Source organism: Peromyscus maniculatus, chromosome 18, assembly GCF_049852395.1.
Source record: "Peromyscus maniculatus bairdii isolate BWxNUB_F1_BW_parent chromosome 18, HU_Pman_BW_mat_3.1, whole genome shotgun sequence".
NCBI lineage: Eukaryota > Metazoa > Chordata > Mammalia > Rodentia > Cricetidae > Peromyscus > Peromyscus maniculatus.
Genome location: NC_134869.1, coordinates 41,050,054 through 41,072,635, shown reverse-complemented (window position 1 = coordinate 41,072,635; position 22,582 = coordinate 41,050,054). Strand labels below are relative to the sequence as shown.

Here is a 22,582-nt window from a genome sequence, read left to right as displayed (position 1 = left end):
AAGGGCTTTGCTTATGGCTCTGGGTCCATGGCATACCTCTTGCCTCCTAGAACTCAGTAGCTCCTACTTTACACACAACCCTCTCCCCAGCTCCACGCAGCTACCCATGAGTCTTAGAGGAACAGTCTGGTAGGGATAATCTAACTCACCTGTTCGCTTGTTTTTTTGCAGTGTCAAGTAGGACTCACGGCATTGACATGCAGGACCATGACCGAGAGGGACACAATGGGATGCCCGTGGACCAGTGCTCCCCTGCTCTGAAGTGGCAGCCGTACCAAAGTGTTCCTTGGCATAGCTTACTAAACAGCCATTATGAGAAACTGTAAGTGGTCTTAGCAATGCCTTGGGATGGACTGGAGATTCGGTGTCAGGTGTGGGAGCGGTGCTAAATCTTAGGACTTAATCCATGTATTTGGGCTTAGGTGCTGACCCTGATCAAACTGGGTGGGTCATTGAGAAAGTTCTACCCTACCCCTTATATTTCACATCTTAAATAAAAAATCACTGGGACGAAGGCTCCTGGCTTTCAAGAACCCAGGCTTGTAATTCCAACTCATTATAATTTACCCACTAGATGTCGGCAGGAGAGGAACTCTTCCTAGGATAAGAGGCCCAGTTAAAAGGAGAAGCTGGGGGCTGGCCAGATGGCTGAGCAGGAAAGGATGCTTGCTGTTAAGTTTGTTGACTGGAGTTCAATCCGCGGAACCCACATGGTAGGAAGAGAAAACTGAGTCCTACGAGTTGTCTTCTGACCGCCACACGTGCATCCAAAAGAAACGTTAAAAAATAAAATACAAAGCCAAAAGGAAACACTGGAAAAAACTAGCACCCAGCTTTGCAGCAAATGTATAAATACCATAGAAAACTTGGGGCGCACTAAATTGGTTGCCAAGTGACTACAGTCCTAAGATCTGTGCTGGCAATCAGTGTTGTCATGCTCAAAGGCAACATGCTCTGACTGAACATGACTTTTCAAGTAATAAGTATAACAGGAGATGAGAAATACTAGGCATCATACTTAAGGGTCTTTCTGGTGTTTTCCAAACTCAAATACATCAAAGCTTATCGCTGGAACCCTTATCCAGGGTAGGCTACAGGAATAAATGTTTTTCTCAAAGTCAAGCCCAAGGGTTCAAAAAGATTTTGGGGGTTGTGTTTAATAGGCAGCAGAAGGAAGTAGATTTCATTGAAATGTCACAGCTCTGCCTGGGCTTCGGGGTGCGATTAGGAAACACAGGGAGGCTGCAGGGCCATGCTTCTGAGTCAGCCTCCCTTGATTGCCTTTTGGAGAGAATGTTCTGTCTGAAGTACGGAACTGTCACAGGCAGGTGTGTGCTTTAGTAAAGGCTTCCTGTCTCCATGCATCTGAGTCAGCCTTTAAAAGGTAAGTGTTCTCTCTCTCACGGAAGACTTTAAAACTGTGTTTCCATGTGGCTTAGTGGGGACAAGCATGGGAGAGCAGTCCTGAGTTCCATCCCTGGTCCCACAAGATGGCAGGAGAGAACCAAATCCTGAAAGCTGTGCTCTGACCTCCAAATGTGCTGGCACTTAGAGCCTGCACTCACAGACAGGTCACACACACACACACACACACACACACACACACACACACACACACGCACGTACGCTCGCGCGCGCGCACACACACAGAGTCATACACACACACAATCATATACATACACACTCACTCACGCACAGATACAAACACACACAGACTCACAGTCACACACACGGACACACAAGACACAGAGTCATATACACACACATTCATACACACACACTTACACACCAGACACTCAGACACAGACACTCACACATACCCACACACACACTCACACACATACACACTCACTCACAGACACATAGACATACACTCACACAGAAGACACTCACACACACTCACATAGACACAGACACTCACACATAGACACTCACACGTAAGACATACACACACACAAGACACATACACACTCACACACACAGTCACACACACATACACACATACACAGCCCGACACACAGACACAGACACTCACACACAAGACACTCATATACACATTCACACACACACACAAGACACTTATACACACTCACACATACACACACAGTCACACAGTCATACACACACACACAACACACACACACACACACACACACACACACACACACACACACACACACTGGCCTATTTCACCAGCCTGACTGTGCTCCACTGATCTGGAAAAAAAAGGAGACCCCAGATGGAATCAACTGGAAGGTACATAGGCAGATTTATTTTGAATACTTAGGCATCATTCACTTTTTCTAAAGAAACACACATACACAAAAGGCCACATTCACTGAGATGATTATTTAAGCTCTCTTGATTTGACTATTCAAGTCACTGAGACAGAAAATCATTTACTTGTTTATAGGTAAATATGTTTAATTGGTTACGAAAATCTTGTTTCCCTAGATTACCTCAAAGCAATGAGGTAGGTGATTAACATTTATTAACCTGCCTTTCCCTGGGTGTTTCAAGCATGAACTACAGAAGAGAGTTGACAAAGCCAGTTCAGTTGGCTTCCTGGGTCATTTCTGATGTCAAAAGAAGAGTTTCCTTCTGCAGGGAGGAGACGGATTTTTAGTCAGAAACTGTCACAGTTCAGCATAACCCTGTTTAGTTCTCGTGGGTCCTTCCATGTCTGTTTACAGCTGCTCAGCTCTTCAGTTGGACTCTTGTGTGAGCTGTAAGCCCGCCTCTTTCAGGGTTATTGACATGAGGTGTGAAACACCGTAAAAGTCTTCCTTTCTCACCCAGACAGTTATTATTACCCATAAGTCAGCATAACTTCATCCGTCTAGTCTTTAGACTTGGCTTTCTCAAACATTTCCCACTCACAGCCCTTTCTCCTGAACATTTTTGTTTTGTTTTGTTTTTTTTTTTTTCGAGACAGGGTTTCTCTGTGTAGCTTTGCACCTTTCCTGGAGCTCACTTGGTAGCCCAGGCTGGCCTCGAACTCGCAGAGATCCGCCTGGCTCTGCCTCCCGAGTGCTGGGATTAAAGACGTGCACCACCACCGCCCGTCTCTCCTGAACAATTTTTATACAACCCTGGGAAGGTATGTAAGATAGGTACACAAAATATTTGAAAAACAGTTTTTTGGTAGAAACATAATTTCACCATTTAAAAAAGAAAAACAAATTTGCATACTAACAAGATGGGTGTGTGTGTTAATTTTTATATAAACAATTAAATCTTGGCTCATATTTGATACTGTAAGACATGGAATACCTTCAATGTTTTTCAGAGTTTATAGATGTTTTGATTTTATTATTAATGCTGAGAACACTGATTCACAGAAATATATAGTATAACATTATGAAAGGTGTATTTAAGACCATTTCAGAAACTTGGCAATTCTATCCAAACTCTAAGCCAAAATTCATTTAATTATATATATTTTTAAATGAAACTCAACTTGGCAACTCAAACAGCAATTTTTAAAATCAAATATTCAAACACAATCCAGTCCAAAGATATACTAATTGGATCCTAACCTGCTGAGTACTTATGATAAGAAAATATTAAAAAGTCTCTGTTTTCTGTAATCAAGCCTTTTCCTTTCTGTAAGAACAAAGGTATTTGTACAGACAGTAGAAACACTGTACTCCCTAACATACAGTTGTTTGGAATGTGAGCTGTGTTTCAGGCAGCCATCACTGGCCTTGTGTGGTGCGATGGTGTGCATACTGCAATGTGCCCGTGTGTGTTCAGAACTGAGGGTGCAGTGACGTCACGCACCATGATATGACATGAGCAAACGCAGCCAGAAACATGTATTCCAATGAATACAATGAATATACGTATTTGATTTTAATTGACTGTTGGCCACTGTGTAGCCACAAACCTGTGACTGTTACTAATTTCTTTGGTACTGAAATTTTGCACATTCAGTTTTGTGGGCCCTGTGTGGGGTTATGACCCACAACTTAAGAAGCACATTAGCGGATTGACTGTGGAAACCAGAGTCAATCTCAAGTTCCTAGACAGAAGAAGACACCTAGTCTTCCTCAGATTCTTTGTCAATGGTTTTTCCTTTGCTGCTGGTGAGCACTGAGATTGCCGGATCTTCACTTGGTTACTTGAAGGCAATCAATGATGCAGGGACACCATCCATTGGCAGGTACTCAACTCGGAAAGGACGTAGACATCCCTTTCCCAAGAGACCCGCTAGCAGTTTCTGGTTTTGAAGTTAGGGCAAAATTTCAAAGCTCTGTGCTTTTGTGATGTTAGCAGTCACCCTCGCTGGGACCTCAGGAAGCAGGTAGCCTCACAAGAGACCAGTGGGTACCCCTGTCCTCTCACTCCTGGATCTGAGGAGGAACTGTTTTCCTGAGCAAAAAGTCCCGTTTTAGGAGCCTTGATGAATTAAAAACCATGCTCCACATCAGCAACATGTACAGGAAAAGCTCACCAAGGAAGTTCACAGCCTTTACATGTTTGTGTCTAGTTAATGATATTAGCATCCATTTTATTAATATTTTTTAAAAGGTTGACTTTGTTAATTATATGCCTGCATGGGGGTGTGTACCCATGAGTGCAGGTGCCTATGGAGGACAGGGGGGTTGAATTCTCTTGGAGCTGGAGGTCCAGGTGGGTGTGAGCTGCCCAGAGTGGGTGCTGGGAACCGCACTCAGGTCCGCTGGAAGAGCAGTGCACACTCCTGCCTGCTGAGCCATCTCTTCGCCCTCCCCCCATTTATTAACACTTAAAATATTTTTATTAATCCTATTATACACAGAGCATTCCTATTGGAAATATTAAATACAGCAAAAATTCTGCCTAGCCACTCTGCTGTTTTACCTCTCTTTTCTGCAGAGGAAATCCTTGAGGGGGTTTTCAGTGCTGTTACCAGATCGGAAGGACCCAAGGGAACGGAGAATATTCTAGGGGAGAAAGTGTGTCCAGTCAGTACAATGACTGACTCCGGATAACTTGGTTTCCAGTTGTCTCTAGCCCTTCTGAGCTTTTTATCATAGGACCATCAGTGGGCTGAACATTCCTTCAGCTGAGTGGCCAAGGGGCCTGTGACACTTAGGGATTTCTTTTAAAGGGAGGACATTAGTTGTACCCTAGATAACTGTGAGTGATGTGGTGGCTGCTGAGCCTCCAGCCTCCGCCTTTCTCGTGTGCGGTGTGGAGTCAGATGAAAAGTTCAGAAAGCACCAAGGAGAATTCCGGGGAAACAATGGTTCCATTTGGCAAAAACCTGTACCGCTTCCTTCTAAGATTTTTTTTGTTTTGTTTTGTTTTTTTGTTTGTTTGTTTTTTTTTTTTTTTTTTTTTCGAGACAGGGTTTCTCTGTGTAGCTTTGCGCCTTTCCTGGAACTCACTTGGTAGTCCAGGCTGGCCTCGAACTCACAGAGATCCGCCTGGCTCTGCCTCCCGAGTGCTGGGATTAAAGGTGTGCGCCACCACCGCCAGGCTCCTTCTAAGATTTTAAAAAGGCCAGTGTGCTTCGAAAATGTTATTTTCCTCTCTGCAGTAGAAATGCAGGAAGTGGATTGATTAAATGTAGCAAAGGGGACTTGGCCCAGTGAGCGCCGCACAATGGGCTGCTTCTACTCCTGATACCGTCCGTGAAAAACAGCAAACACGGTGCCATCGGTTTTGTGATCTCTCTCTTTTCAGGCCTGATGTGGGCTATCAAGTGGTGACGGACAAAGGGTTCACTTTCTCGCCAGTAGATGAAGCTTTTGTTTGTCAAAAGAAGAACCATTTCCAGATCACTATCCATATCCAAGCCTGGGGAAGTCCGAAGTTTGTTAAAACCCAAACCGGCCTGCAGCCAATAGAAATGTTTTACTTGAAAGCTTTTGGAATTAAGGTAGGTCTTTTATTAACTCAATTTACTTCGATCAGTATTTCTTAAGTGTTCTAGTTACCTATTACTCCACAATCCTAACCTCAGACCTCAGTGATGTAAAAATGACAGCTGTGACATATTCAGACCCCAAAGCTGCCACCTGGTCAGGTGTGGCTGTCACAGCTCACTCCTCTCCCGCTGTCAGCCAGAGAAGGCCCCTGTGCGGTTTCTGATGTGCCGGTCACATCCAGGCTTCCTGTTGCCTGGTGCTGGGAGGCATCAGCTCTTCTCTGTGTGGACGTCTCAGGGAGGCGGCTTGTGCTTCCTCCAGCCTGGTGAATAAAGGTCCAAGATAAAGGAAATAGAATCTGCCACTTCCTCAGACGTGAGCCCCCACCTCGGCACCACGCCGCCTCCAAGTGTGGCTTTTGGTTTCCAGTGTGTAAATCGTAGCCTCACCTTAGTGCGTTTGCTGTCAACCACGTTCGTGTTGATGCTGGTGCGTGACCACAGGGAGCGGATTCAGTCTTAACCCAGTTCTCAGGGCGTTCTCCAACTTCAAAAGCTAAAGAATAATTATTTAGTCAGCGCCCCCCCACCCTTTCTGTAGTTTAACACAGGGAAACAGAGGTCCAGTGGTGTTACATAATTCATCTAGGATAGTAACGGCAGAGTCGCTTTATCCACACTACGTGATCCCTATCACAAATATTAGTGACTTAAAGGTAATATCGGTCATTTATTTGGGTCGCACATCTGCAACTTGGTCAGTCTGAGTATGACGCCTCACTTTTGGCCGTCATCAACAGCTCAACTATGCACGTAGTGTAGTTTGAGAGTGGCCAAAATGTCTCCTATCCAGCCCCTGAGGAGTAGTGGTGTCCAGTACACATAGATTTCATCCTAATGGTGAACCTCATCTCAGGTGTGGTGTCTTCTAAAATGTAGCTGGATGCTGTATCCACCAATCCCCTTTGTTTCCAACTGAACTCTTAACATGAACCAGCAGCAAAAGCCAAATACAGACAATAAGCAAACAAACAATAACCACCAAACATGTTTTTATGAGTAGGGAAATAATGTGTCCACCACAAAAAAAGCTGGTCCGTAATAGAAATGTGTGAAGAGCTGGAATGTTCCCAGTTGAGGTCCAGCAGTCAGTAGACTAATTTCGCTCTTGTTATAATGAATGGTATCCTGCTGACATTCCGTTACGAAGGTCTGTGGTAGTGCAGACTTCTTGGGATCCTGTTAACAAAGCCAACTCAGTTTTGTGTTCTCAGGATGCATAATATTAAGGGCTTTATTATTGGAAATTTCATTTCTGTCTTGTAGAGTTCTTAGCAAAACTTCACTGAACATGTATGTGCCTCCATGGATGCCGGAGGATACATTCCAAGAGGGGATTTGATGTCACTTGCCTCTTTGCTGTCTAGAAAGACTGTCCCAGTGTGAATGCCCACATGCAGTGTATGGGAGCATTGTGCGGGCAGTGTTCACAACAGGGTGTGTAGCGGCTGTAGAAGATACACCATCTCATGTATTACTTAGATGCCACGCCATTGCTCCTTCATATTAGAACTTAAACTCTGCCAGAACTGATGTGTGTGTGTGTGTGTGTGTGTGTGTGTGTGTACTCATGTGTATGTGAATGTTAATAGGGAACAATCAATGGCCTCATACATGCTAGGCAAGGACTAACTGAACTCTATTCCCAGACTTCTTTTTCATTTTCTATTCTGAGATGGGATTTCACTAAGTTGCCCACTCTCTTCTTAAATTCATTTGTCACCCAGACAAGTATGAACCTGATTACTGACCTCGGCTTCTCAAGTACCTGCCATTACAGGCTTGTACCACCAGGCCTAGTGATTTTTATTAATTTTATTCACTTTTACATTATACCTACCAATATGTATTAATCATACATATTATTGGGATTCAATGTATTTCTGTGTGTGCATCCAAGTGCATTCATCTGGTCCATTTTCAATTTTATTCACTTTTTTTATTCTAGAAAGAAAAGGGCAGTAATAAGAGAATTGACTGCCTTGTTCACTTATCTGTAATGCTTAGAGTGGTGCCTGGTGCATAGTAAGTGCTCACAAAATCATGAATAAATGGATGAATGGATGAATTAATGGCTGAATGAACAAATGGATGGATGGATGAATGAATGGATGAGTGAATGGATGGGTGGATGGATGAATGAATGAATGAATGAATGAATGAATAGATGAATGGGTGGATGGTTAGATAAATGAATGGATGGATGATGAATGGATGGATGGATGTACCCTTTGAGCTCCCTTGCTCTTGTTTATTTTATTCATTTTTGCTTCTGATAGTTAGGTCTTTTAATAGTTCACTCTATATTCCGTCATTTAATTCTGCAGGCATCTCTCTCTTACCATCAGTGACACACTGCTAATGGACAGTGCCCACTATCCGGTCTAACGGGTCTTTTTTAGAATTCAGACCCCCGCCCCCAGGAGTCTAGCCTGGTACCCTGGCAAAGGTTCTAAGTATCTGAACATTTTTTACGAATGCACATTAATTTCAGAAAGTTGACTGATTAGGTAACTGATTTACTTGTTGTCTTCCCATACAGGTAGAGGCCACCAATCAAGTGATTGCTATCGAACAGTCCCAAGCAGATAGGAGCAAAAAGACTTTCGATCCTGTTAAGTAAGAATTTCTTTTCTGAGTGTCTTGGTAAAGGTTTGGGGAAGGTGATTAGTTTTTCCCATTTACAACAGAACCCATAATAGATCTAAGTTAGTAATAGGACACTAGTATTATAAACACATGTTTATCAATAAAAATAAAGCTTTGAGATCATTGCCAAAAAAAAAAATCTTTATGAAAAGGTCCATGTGAAAACTCACCATTCATCTTAGAAGCTTTGATAACTGGTAAACTTGCTAACAATTTGATTCCTTGAGAAAGATATTTTAATTTTAATTTGGATTAGCACAATTTTGGTTGAATTTTCACTATTTCCTATATGCATGCATACAGTTCATTTCCCCATGTATTTCACGGTGACCTTGACTATTGCTAGTGTGAGAGCTTGCACCCATGATAGCATTCACAGCAGTAATGAAGTAAGAAGTCAGAGTCCTCTCTCCAGCATGGCGCCAGGCAGCATCTGTTCCCTGGCTTGTTTGGCCAGGATGCAGTTGAGGTGGCTTAGACTGTAGTCAAGCTCGCTCGAGGCAGGAGGCTTCTAGAGCCTGGACAGAGCCTCTCATACAAAATGCGGTGGAGCCCAGGCTCATGCATGATCTGGCACGTGGGGCGGGAGGGGGGATGCAGGAGGGGGGATGCAGGAGGGGGTGGTGTTCCCTTGCTTGGGCAGGCTGCATGGCTTTTCTTAGAAGGATGCTGCCTCCTGTTGACTAAGCTGTGGGAGGTCACCTACTTGAAGGAGAAGCCAGAGTTCTGGAAGAACCCAAAGAGGTCGCTTGTGAGGAGTGGGGTGCTGAGGCAACATGTAGCAACACACATGAGAGCATCTTGCCTCCTGCTGTGGAGGCGACAGAAACCAGTTGGTACAGGTTGAGTTCCTGGTCCTTGGGTCCGAAACCTGAAGCATAGCTTCTGTTAGCAAGGAGTCGTCCTGTGACCTTCCGTGGTGGACACTCCTCCCCGTGCTCTGGATCCCTACCTAAGGGGACAAGCCCTAGAGCAGGCTGCCTCTGCAGTGTGGTGAGAACGCGGGACCAAACACACAGAGGGTCTCGGGAGACGAGACGCGATCCAGACGCGATCCAGCGCTGAGGTCTTTTACGTCTTTGCACACTTCCGTTGTTTGTTTTAGAATCGACCTCCTGACTGACCAGGTTACCAAAGTGACGCTGGGACGGTTACACTTCAGCGAAACCACAGCCAACAACATGAGAAAGAAGGGGAAGCCAAATCCCGACCAGAGGTACCTGGGTCACTGTGAACAAGAATCGCCAGACACATCGCCTAGCCAGGAAGCGGTCTTCAGCCCCGCCCCCCCCTTATCCACTGAACTACCCAGCCTGCTTCACGGATCTCCCCCCTTCTCCGACTTGGTTTATCAACGTATCTCATTTTACCCGGACATCTTTGTTCTCCCATCCCCGCACCCTGCAGTTCCCACTCCTGGTTCTCTAGATGGGTGACTACATGTTCTGCTCCTTGCTCTTGGGCTGAGGACTGACTGTACTTAGCAAGCCTGTGTGCTGGACCTGAGACTCCCCCCCCCCTCCCTTCACATCTTTTTTAAAGAAAGAGTAGGAAAAAAGCCGGGCAGATTGGCATATCCCTACAATCCCAGCACTTGGGAGGCAGAGGCAGGGAGATCTTGAGTTCAAGGCTCACCTGAATTATGTAGTAAGACCTTGTCTCCAAAAACAAAAGGAAAAGAAAAGGGAAAAAATAAAAAAGGAAAGGAGAAAAAAAATGAGGAAAATGTCCTTAATAATGTACACTGGCTCCTCGAGGCCTGCCTGGTAGAGATGGCGGCTACCTGGGCACATTTGGAAATACAAGCTCTCAAGCCTCACTAGGATCTGCTGACTCAGGTGTTGGCCAGGGAGCTTAGCCAGCTGCAGCTTCACAGACCTTCTGGGTAGTTCTGGTGCGGGTTCAAATCGGGCCACTGGTCCCAGGACAGACGCTGTGCTGTTGGGTGGGGCTGAGTTTGGACGTGACGCTGTTATTTGCTAGATCAGTGACCTTAGGCGTGTGACTCAAACCTGTCTGAAATGAATTTCTGTCTATGGCCACACCAACCCCGGATGCTACTGGTCTCAACTGTAGTTCATTTCCTAATCTATAAAATAACCCGAGATAAATAACAATACTTACTCCAGTACATTTTAGGGGATCTGAAGAAATGGCGTGACTAACTGCTTAGCCCAATACATGCCACCTTCTGAGTCCTCGGTGGGAGTCCATAACAACAATGGAAGCCATCGTTATTGATTTGATTTAGTTCAAGGGGAGAATTCTTATCTAGAAACTGAAAAGACTCGAGTACCACCGTGAGGGGTTCTGGAGTGGCTTGGGGGTTAGGATCCCTGCCACAGGAACTGACGTGTTCAGGATAAGGCCCCACCCCCATCCCCACCCCTCGGAGCCCCGGTACCCACAAGAAAGACTTCTGTTTCCCAGCAGAGGAGAGTGTATCCCAGTTCCCCTGCCTGAGATCCGCAGTCAGCTCTGGATGTGTGTACCCCCAGCCTCTCTTTGATCCTTTTTCATAGGTTGAAACACTACCATGAGCTAAGAGGGCGTGGCCTGGAAAGGTTTTTTTTTTCCCCTCAAAATTTATTTTATGTGCATGAGTGCCTTTCCTGCGTGTATATATGTGCACCATATGCATGCCTACTGCCCGTGGGGGTCAGAAGAGGGTATTGGCACTGTAACTGTAGTTATGGATGGTTGTAAACCACTATGTGGGTGCCGGAAACTGAATCTGGGTCCTCTGTAAGAACAACACGTGTTCTTAACCACTGAGCCATCTCTCCGGCCCTGGGAAGATAAACTTCAGAGAGCTTCTGCACTGACCTTTAAGAAACAGTCAGATCTTAAGATGGTCTCACTGATGGTCCATGTGAGGAAGATATTTAAGTACCAGCGACGAGAATTGCTTTGGGAGTGATTAGAGGGAGGTTCAAGTCTTCAGCTACAGTCAAGGCCTGAGCACACTGAAGGCAGAGGATGACTGGAGCAGGTCAGGAAGGATCTAGGATGATGGGCATATCCTCTAAGTCCCTCCTTTAAGACCTAGGACATGTGACTTAGATGGTTGTGGACACAGGGACCCTGTGGCTCTGTCCTGTGTTTGTAAACAGTCCTTCAGAGATGCACCAGAGTGAGGCCTGGGCAAGTCCAGCCCTAGGAGCTCTCCCCAGGGAGGCTGCTCCCAGACACCCCTGGAGAGTAGCAAGCTTGCTCTTCCGTTTCTTCACTGGGGTACCGCTGACATAGGAGGGGGAGGCAGTCTGCAACGTAAGCGAACCCATTTAGCTGAGCTCCCTATGAATGACATGTTGGGCACTATTCCATTGCACAAATTTCATCTGCATTCTTTGATGCGCCCCCACCCGTCTGCTCTTTCTGAATTAGATACTTCATGTTGGTGGTCGGACTGTATGCTGCTAATCAGGACCAGTTCTACCTGTTGGCTGCTCACGTCTCGGAAAGGATCATTGTACGGGTAAGCTTAGCTCTCTGGTTTTCCGGACCATGTATGTATGCTTTTCTCCCTTGCAGGAAGATATTGAATTTGCAACATACGTGAAGTATACTTTTTCCTAACGGCTGCTGTTGATGGTGATAATAGCAGAAACTATGTTAGTTTTTATATGGTGGTTCTCAACCAAGGGCAGTTTTGTCTCTTGAGGGTCTTTCGACGCACCTGACATCTCTTACACAGAGACCGGAGACGCTGCTTTACAATGCATGGGGCAACACGCCGACCGGAAGTATTCCCTCCTCAAACGCCATGGTACTGAGGTTGGGAAACCCTGACAGCGACTCTCTGTTGGAGGCGCTGGTTAAACATCTACACATGATACTGCTTTATACTGATTCTCACTCTATGAGTATTCTCTATACAGTCAGAGGAACAGAGGTCTGGGTTCAGGATCACTCAGCTCGTAAACAATGGAGTCTGCACGGCAGCCCAGCTCCCTCTGACCCAGGCCTGATGAGTGAGGGGAAGCACCAGGAAGGTTTCCTGTGTCCCAATGTGATTGCTGACCCCAGGGCATCTGGGCCGCTGCCTCACGCGCTGTAAAAAGCTCAGCACGTTTGCTGAACGGTTGCAGCTGTGGATGGGCGTCTTGGCAGGCGTAGGAACGGTAAGCCACTAGAGGCTGCAGCTGCGGCTGAGAGTCCAGACAGGCCGCCACTGAGAGCGCCAGGGCGTGAGGCAACAGGTTCCACAGGCATGGCAGCCTTGGGTGAGTGAGGCTGTGCTGTGACTAGGGAGGCAGTGAAGCTCCTGTAGGTAGCATCATTTTCTGTGGGCATGCCCATGATCACAGCTACCAACCCAAGGCCCTGGGGACACAGCTACCCGCTTAGAGAAAGCGATGTTTCTTCTTGCCGGCTTCGAGCTGGTTTGAAACAAAGAATCCTCTGTGATTCTTTTAGTCAGCTAAAACGAATAAGCTACCTACTAGTAAAAACCCTTCAGTTACCCCTAAAAATTTTATTGGAGGTGAGGTCATGACAGAGGTGGAGAAAAATATTTGCATGAAAAGCCGGCTGTTCATACACAGCCTGTTTTTGACATAACCGTAGGCCAGTGAGGCTCTTTGGAGGCAAAATACAGGCAGCCAATCACAGAGACGTCTTCTAGTCACCCGCATTCTTTGAATAATTTACCTGGCAGCAGGGCTTCTCCTTTCCCGGCTGGCTGTGCCCACAGTACCCTGCAAGTTCACACAGCATCCAGGAGAGGAAAGGAGCCTGGCTCACCCGAACTCCACTAATCGGAAACTCTGTTAACCGACACCTCTTCCTCACAGCACGGAGATCATCGGTGAGCTCATATGGTGAGCTCGGGAGCTTGGAAGTTGGCGAAACTCACATTTAGTCTGACTATGAAACACACCGAGTGGCACTCAGCACAGATGAGGTGTTATGCTATTTTCTCAGTTTTTAAAATTTAGAATCATATTGTACCTCAGAGACAGTAGCTTCCTTCCAGCTATTATTTTTTGGTTAAAGAGGACACCTTGCCGTAGCAATACACTAGGAGACACCAACTTACCCTAAAAATAGTGAGAACAGCGGTAACACAAATCGTCATACCCCATCTCACGGATGCTAGTTCATGCTCGTTCCAAAACACAGGTGTGGAAGTGGAAGCGGATTTCTCAGTCCACCGAAATGCTTAACACTGTGGGGAGAAGGGAGAGAGAGAGAGAGAGAGAGAGAGAGAGAGAGAGAGAGAGAGAGAGAGAGAGAGAGAGAGAGAGAGAGAGAGAGAGAGAGAGAGAGAGAGAGAGAGAGAGAGAGAGAGAGAGAGAGAAAAAAATGTAAGAGGTGGCATTATTGTTTAATTCAAGTAGTTTTAGAAATGCTCGCCCAGCATTTGCTGCGCTCAACACTCTGGAAGGGACCATGTCTGTGTGGTCGATACATACAGGTCGATACTGCATTGTACCCAAGAATCAAGTGTGGCCTCTAAGGCCGTAGTTCTGTCAGCTTGAGCTCCAGAGTAAAAGACAAGAAGGAAAGTTTAATAATTAAAGGCATTGCGTGCTTGGCTATGCCAAGGGGAGAGGGAGCCGCTCTTTGAAAATCAGATTTCGTTTTGTGGACTAAGAGCCATTTCTCAAATGGAAATCAGTGCTTTACTCTTTGGTAGAAGGGGCGGTATGAGGATTGCCCCTGAGACTCTGGCTTCTGGGGGGTGTCCAGGACAGGACATTTGTCAAAATTCTCCTTGGGAGGGAGAATGGTGGCCTGAGTCCAGTCATTGTCCACCTAACAGCTTTAGAAATATATGAAACATGCCTGTGGTGTAAATGGACTAGTTTAGTCCTCAATGAACAGATGTATTTCCCAAGCCTTTGCTTTTGGGAGCCTTTCTGGATGGAGTTCCTTCAAGGTCCTCTGTGTTAACGACCCAGCTTTTTTTCAGCTCCGCTCTCCTGTCTGAAATATTTAATTAGAGCTGGTTTGGGGGTGCTGTATGGCAAGCAGAAGGAACAATTACTTTGTCTTTCAAAGATGCTTTGGGATTTTCTCCTTTTGAAAAGAAACTCATTATTTCTGTTTCATTCTGGGAAGAATAGAGATGGCCCCATCCTCAAGGATTCCTGCTTTCCCCCTGCAAACCACACTGTGGTAGAAAGTCAACATCAAAGACTGCATGACTGGCAAGAGATCCGGCTAGAAAAGGGCTATCCTGGGAACCAGCTCCTTTTCATGTGCTCTTGGGGTTTCTGGCCACAAACTTTCTCTCTCTCTCTCTCTCTCTCTCTCTCTCTCTCTCTCTCTCTCTCTCTCTCTCTCTCTCTCTCTCTCTCTCTCCACACACACACACACACACACACACACACACACACACACATACACACACCCTACCTACCCCAGGGAGCTTGTGCAGACATAGATAGCCACGCCCACCCCCAGAGTTTTTATTTTAATAGCCGGAGATGTCCAAGAATATGTATTTCTAACAAGCTCCGGGCAGTGGATAGCTGTGAATCCGTACACCACCCTGCATGGACCTGCTGAAAAATATCTTTGGACCCAGTTTTAGTAACTCTTTCAGAAGAGGCACAGATTGATTTCCTAAGAGCTGCTTGCTAAGGCCAAGCTCTCCTACCTACTGGGGCCTTAACTGTGTTTAGAGCCATAAACAAAGGTGAGACAAAGAAATTCCAGCCATCTTCATTCCAGACTCAAACCACTTCTAATGCTGTTTGCTACCCAAGCACCTGTAGGGGGCGCTCTTTGCATTGTGTTCTTGCAGAAGGGAGTCCCGGGAACTGACTCTGCAGGTGTGTTGTTCGGTGACGGGTGCATCCAGTCAAATGTGGAGGATGAATTTGTGTCAGTTCAGCTTTGCAGACTGTTCACGCACACACAATTTCACTTAACCCCACAATAGCCTTTGGAGATGTGTAAAGACAATAAGTAGGGTTATTGCTATTCTTCAAAAGGTAACGCTGGCACACAAAGATAAATGGCCGCCCTAGAGTCCTATCACCAGTGGGTTTCATAACCTAGACTGGAATGGTCAAGTCTTCCCTAAACATATGAAACCATGAGACAAAAATATTTTAGGGAAGTAAACGAAACCATTTTGGCATTTGGTGTCCAGCCACCACTGTGGAGAGTGTACAGTACACACCGCTTGGACACATGAAAACATGGGTTCTGGGGAGGGGAAGGAAATGCATAGATCTTACAGTATTTTTCACTTGAGATGATGACCCCTTCTTAGTATATCCATTGTAGATCTATCTGTGTTCCTTTGTGAGAAAATTTGGATACATCCTAGGGATTTAGCGTTAGCTGATGAAACAAATAAATGTTGCGTTAAAAAAAAAATCTACTTGCATTTGTTCCTTACCAACGTGATAAGAATTATCCCAGAGCTCGCCAACAGCAAGAGTCCATCCCTGTCCTGGTGTGTTGCCTCAAAGTGTTTCTAATCAGCGCTCGCCTTGTGTCTCTGTTGATCGCTCACCATAAAAGAACTTGAGTCAAAGCCAACTCACAGTTCCCATCCGAAGGGCTCCAGGGATCTTGCAGAAAAGCTTTTGTTCAAGTGAGCTTATATAAAATAGCATTTCAAGCTGTTGGTGTGAATTTTCCCACCGCCGTTGTCTGTGAAGGGTCGGTGGCGGGGTCTTCTGAGACGTCCAAGTTTTAAGATGGCAGAAACAGAAGAGGAGGTGGGAGTTGCCCAAAAGTTCTTCAGCTGAAATCAAACTAAGAGCTGCTAAACTTGGTGGCTTCTTTCAATTTTGTTTTAGTGTATAACACATGCAGGTAACAAAACATTCAAACAATACCAAAGAAAGTGTCTCGTGAACACTGCCTCTGCTGCCCACCCCAGTTCCTAGGTCTCCCTGTGTGTGTTCATGGGCAAACTGCCATGATGACTCCTTGGGCTGTCTACTGGGTAAATGGTACCTAGATACGTGAGGCCCACCAGATGGGCAAAAGTGAGGTCACTGTATTAGTGTTACCCGCTGAGGTGTCAGGGTCCTAGTGAATCTGGATTCTCCACGACTGGCTACAAATGCAAAAAATCACATTTAGAAGAACACATCACCATTTAGAAAAAGCAAGCAGATTTTGCTGTGAGGAATGGGAGGGATTTGGAGACCCCTATGTAAGGTGTTTGGAAACACGTTCATCAACTCTAAGGAAGCCGGGAGGAAAGAATGTAACCCAGTAGAAATTCTTTGGCAAAGGGTTTTATTGGAAGGAAAGTCTTCAGAACCTTGGCTGGCCCAATAGTTTCACTTGGATTGTTTTTTAAAGATTGCCAGGGCTACCTCTAGGCCACGTTGTGAAATAGCAAAGTTGGAGTCATTCTTTAGTAATCAGAGGAAATGTGGCACGGATTATCTACCTGTTCTTGGGCAATTTATTGTCCTTTCGGTGTGCCAGTGTCAACAAAGGAGCCTAATGGTGCTTCTATCAGAATCGATGCATGGATTATCACACAAAAATGTAGCTGCCACGATTCCACAGTCCCACCCGTGTCTAGGGAGTGGTTGAGGTGTATTTTATATGTTTGTGGTGTTCGTCAATTGCATAGAATCACTAATGCGAGTGTTTTGCAGTTATAAAAGGCTAGTTAAACACAAGGTATTTTAATTTCCTTGAGCATTAAATAATGCACATTTTTTTGTTCTGAATTTAAATCTTATTATGTCTGAAATGAGAGTCCTTTTTAGTCCCCCCTCTCTCTCCCCATCTTTTAAAGTTGTCCATGTGGTGTAACAACACCCAGTGCAGTCTCTGAGAAATGTTACAGAGATTGGATGTTCTCAGCCATGGCATGCAGAGCTCCCGCTGTTGGGGGGCCTCTCTGGCTCTCCTGGGCTCTCGGTGTTATGTCTCTGCATCAGAGTGTTCTACCCTACTGGGGAGTCTCACGGGAAGGACTCAGATAACAGTCTGTTTTTCTTTGCTCCGGAGAGGACTCATGATGAACCGTTTCCGCCACCGTAACTTTAACTGTGGGGCATGCCGCTCTGTTTCCCCAGGCTTCTAACCCTGGGCAGTTCGAAAATGACAGTGATGCACTGTGGCAGCGAGGACAAGTCCCAGAAGCCGTCATCTGTCACGGTCGAGTAGGAATAAACACAGATGCACCTGACGAAGCCCTGGTTGTCTGTGGCAACATGAAAGTGATGGGGACCATCCTGCATCCCTCTGACAGCCGGGTGAAGGAGAATATCCAGGAGGTGAGCCTGGGGTACGCCACAGGGCCCTTCCTCTGACACCTCAGTCAGGCGCCTGGGACTCCAGTCTGACACTCCCGACCAGGGCATGTTTCTGTTGGTGTGAAGTAACAACTTACTTGAAGATAATGACGGTTGGGACGGCTGGGCATCTCTGCTGCAGTTGTAAAGCTGTCCCTCTCCCTGGGGGATGGGTTTACAGAACAGAGTCCATGGGCAGAGGCAGCAGCTCACTGGTGTGCTCACCGGACAGCATGTTTTACAGTTGTTTTCCACAGGCCGGGGCCTTCCTTCCAGGCCCAGCGTTTCCCATCTCCCATTGGTACCCCTCCATCGGGTTGCTGGACATAGACTTCTCCAGCCATTTCCTCCCAGGGTCCCTTATACTGGCTCTGCTAGCCATGCAAGCATGGTCCCCATGTAAGATCTCTGGGGAGCACTCGAAAAGCTCCCCAGTCCTGGGACAACCACCTCTGGGCCGGACCCCTGGTGCCTTGCTCCACTTAGGACAGACAGTGGCCTAGTGGATAACACAATCTGGTCCAAAGAGCCACTTCGATAAAGGTACTTCCCCTGGCTGAAGTCAGGGTCCTCAGCCGTGACATGGAAGTAAGCCTACCTGACCCTCCGGGGTTATTTATTTTCCATTCAATCTTCCCATGAATGCATCCACCATTTCCCCACCTTTTCACAAGACTGCTAAAAATCGGTTTTTAGCCTCATTTCCCCTCCTTTATTTGTTCTTCTTTTAACCAATAGCGGGTCTAATCTGTTCATCGGTGGCCTCTCTTCCAGACTGCGTCCTTTCCCAGTGCACATGTGTGCTGGGTTTTCTGAACTGGTCGCTGAGAGGATTCCCAAGAAGGGTCCTAATAGCTGACTTTCCCGCTGCTTTACAAACCTGCCGTTCACATCAGGGTTGCTGTGCCCTCCTCCCTGGGTGGGAAATTCAGGACTAGAAAGTCCTCGCATACGTTGAAAGTCCTCCAAACTTATAGTTCTAAATTTTGAGCTTTAGAGAGACACGCACTGTCTGCATTTCAGCTGATACCAGCTCATATGTGTTCTTGAATCGGGCCACACCAATGGCTTATGACTTCTCCATCGGAAGTCTCGGTGGAGTGTCACAATTTGAGAATGTCCTCCACAATCCTGGTTGCTATCACCGGGCTTACATAGAATTTAATTTACCAAAAGTCATCACATTTTGCTCTCAATTAAAGAAAATAAATAGGTTGTCTTGAATAACAAACGTCCCTGGAGCTTCTCAAGTCCTTCTAGGAAGCATTCTTGGTATAAGTAACGTGTCCCCTCGCCTTAGACTCTGGATGAGGAACTCCCCACTCCTGCCTCTGTTCCCAGCAGCCTGAGGGGACAAAGAGAATTGTGGACTACATTTAGAAGGCTGGAGATATACCCTGACAGTGTCAGCTCAGAACTTCAACCCAGGGGTGTGCCAGGCTTCTGGCTTGCAATCCGTGAGGAGAGAATGCTTGAGTGTGAGCCTTTTACCCATGTCATGAGTTTTTTCTAAGATCATATGTGTGGAACATTTTTTTAACCTGTATACAACTAAGTAAACAGTAGATTTACTTGCACAAAATACATACTATTAATATGATATACTAAAAATTTGTCTCATATTAGTATGTGTGTGCTATCTGTATTTGTGAAATGGATCAGTGAACATCATCTTTTCTTCTCTCTGACTCAGTTTTTCCAAACTTTTAATGAAAACGCCATCCTCCCAGGGTTTTTAGAAGGATCACAGACCATTCGTGCACTATAATGAAATGTCACTGGGCAATTTATACACAATAGAAATTTATTACTCGTAATTCTAGAGGCTATTACAAGAAATTCCAAGATGAAGGCACTGACAGGTTTAATGTCTATCGAAGGCTGAGGTTAAAGGCATGCCAAGGAGGTGTGTGGAGCAGTATTTTCACATGGTAGAAAGATGGAGGGGCATGAAGGAAAGAGGTCTGACTTTCTGAGCTAGTCATATATATATATATATATATATATATATATATATATATATATATATGAAAGAATTCCATTATGTAGCTCTGGCTGGCCTGGAACTTGCTAAGTAGTCCAGTCTGGACTTGAACTCACAGAGATGGACCTGCCTCTGTCTTCCAAATGTAGGGAGTAAGGGTTCCTACAACCACACTCCATTCCTTATAGCCCTTTATCAATCCGTTCATGAGTGTAGAGACCTCATAACTTAATCCCTGCTGTGGTGGGGTTAATTAAAATGTTTAGGGAGCTGATTGCTTTGGCTATCTGGGGTCTTTTGTGGTTCCATATGAATTTTAGGATTTTTTTCTATTTCTATGAAGAGTGTTGTAGACATTTTTATTGGTATTGATTGAATCTGTAAATTGCTTTTGGTAGAATGGCAATTTTCACAATATTAATTCTACTAACCTATGACCATGAGTCTTTCCATTTTCTGATATCTTCTTCAATCTTTTCTTCAGAGATTTAAAGTTTCCATTGTAGAGATTCTTCACCTCCTTAGTTGGGGTTGTTTCTAGCCCTTTATTTTTATTTTATTCATTTTTTTTAGGTATTGGAAATGGGATAATTTTTCTTATTTCCTTCTCAGCAAGTTCACTATTTTTCACTGGTTTTCCTATGTTGATCATTGCATTCTGCAATATAACTGAAGGAGTTTTCTAGAAAGGTCTGTAGGGTCTTTTTAGTATAGAATCACATGATCTGTGCATGAGGCTAATTTTAATTCTTCCTTTCTATTTTAATGCACCTGTAGCATTCTCTTCTCTTCCTGTTTTGACTTTGAGGAACGTACTGAATGCGAGTGGGAACCTTTTCCCGTTCCAGAGTTTACAGGAAATGCTCCCAGTTCCCCCACTTACATAATGCTGGCTGGACGTTTGTTGTATATAACCTCTATTATTTTTAGGTCCATTCCATTTATTACCAATTTGTCTAAGACTTTCATCATGAAGACACACTGAATTTTTTCAAATGTCTTTTGTGCCTCTATTGAGAGAATTTGTGATTTCTGTTCTTATGTCCATTAATTCTGTGTATTACATTTGTTGATTTGCTTGTGTTGAACCAGGCTTGCATCTCTTAGGTGGGGCCCATTTAGTCATAACGTGTCATCTTGCTACGTTCTTGAATTCAGTTTGCAAGCATTCAGTTGAGAAATTCTGCATCTGTTGTGAGCAGGGAACCTGGTCTTCTGTACTTTAGTTGTCTGTCTGTCTTTATTTGATTTTGGTGTCAGGATAATGCAGGCTTTGTAGAATGGATTTGGTGCTACACTTTCTCTTCCTGGTACATGCTGGCAGAGTGCTGGGTTCCCCAGAACAGCTACTTCACAACTCCTGAAGGCAGGAGAGAGAAAGTTGCTGTTTCTGGATGACTCCTGTTGGCAGCCCTGCGCTCACTGTTTGGATTAGTATCCTGTGCTTACGCTGGTCAGGTTTGCAAGTCTCTCTGAGATCCCAGGAGTCATACTTCTGTGAAGCTGAGCAGTGGAGATGAACGATGCTGATTCCTAGGTGGGGGAGAGGCCTGATATGATCCTGGTGGGACAGCTGCCCTGATAAACTTTGGGACAGTGGCAGCTGCTTTACCATTCATTGCTGTTGATAGTTATTCCCTGGTGGAAAGGCAGATGGGGTGTGGATGCAGGGGAGGCAGGCAGTCTGGTGGTCACTGCAGATCTCTGTGGTGGAAACTCACTGATGATACAGCCTCTGTAGGTGTTTGCTGGAAGAGGCATCTAAGGTTGACGTGGAGAGGGCCCAGGCCAGCATGCCTTATCCCAAGTGGCCGCTGTGGTTGCAGTGGTGGGTGCCGAGTCAGACCTTGGAGGATGTTCACTAGAGAATGGGGCACATGTTTGTCAGTCAGTGGGTCCTGAGGTGAGAAGCTTGCCTGGGCAGTACAGCAGGGCTGACCCTCCTATTTCCCTAATTATAGTCATCCACTCACTTAGAGATGGCTTTTAGTCTGCCGTCTTACCCAAAAGTCCCTGGGTGATATATTTCTAATTGCCAAAATGGCATTGATTTCACAGTCCAGCAATATTCTAAAAGAAAAATCAGGGAACATACAGAAAAGTCGCCAGTGTGTTTTTTCAGATTAATGTCATTAAAGCTAGATATAGCTGCTTTGTGAATTTATTTTAAAAAGATCCTTCAGATTAAAGGGGAAAAAAATCCCTTGGAGCAAACATTCAGTTTTTAGGGAAGATTAACTTCACTATCTTGCTATCAATTTTCTGGAGACCAGTAGAATTTGTATTGAGGACTTGGCAATGACAACTGGGGACATCATTAGACACAGAGCCGGGGAGAAGGATGCTGAACTAAGCCCTGAGAAGTTTGGGGAAGGAGAAGAGGGCAACTCACTCAGAGAAACTTCCTCGGGCAAAATGGCCCAAGTAACCCAAGAGTATGGGACCCCTCCTTACCTCAAGGTTGTCCCTGAACTAGCACTGCGTTTTCAGTTTCTCAGTAGAAGCTGGGGGCGGGGCGGGGGGCGGGCAAACCTTTAGACTTAATTGAACAGGACACCTTGGTACCCTGAACAGGCTCTCCAACGTGAGAATCCCCGAACGTTACCGAGAAGGGAAGGTGGAGAGCAGAGTAGGAGGCGCTTGGGCCCCATGATTTAGACTGAAATTTTTTAGGGGATGGGAGTTAGCAGTGCGTATTTCAAAGCCTTGGCTTTCCTGAGGAGGGGGTAGGAAGCATCTCCTAGTCTAGTTCAGTCAACAGAAAAGGGCAGTCATGCTGTCAATCTACCTAGCCTCTCGGGGTCA

General features: G+C 45.5%; 1 protein-coding gene across 1 annotated transcript in view; it reads left to right on the top strand.

Moving 5' to 3' along the window:
* Myrfl (myelin regulatory factor like) overlaps nt 1-22,582 on the top strand; it is a 111,407-nt gene that overhangs the window by 45,663 nt on the left and 43,162 nt on the right. The window contains exons 6-11 of the mRNA XM_006988988.4: nt 172-322; nt 5,674-5,869; nt 8,460-8,536; nt 9,672-9,782; nt 11,954-12,044; nt 17,575-17,775. Coding sequence (XP_006989050.1) covers nt 172-322; nt 5,674-5,869; nt 8,460-8,536; nt 9,672-9,782; nt 11,954-12,044; nt 17,575-17,775 — 827 coding nt within the window. The remainder of the gene's footprint in view (nt 1-171; nt 323-5,673; nt 5,870-8,459; nt 8,537-9,671; nt 9,783-11,953; nt 12,045-17,574; nt 17,776-22,582) is intronic.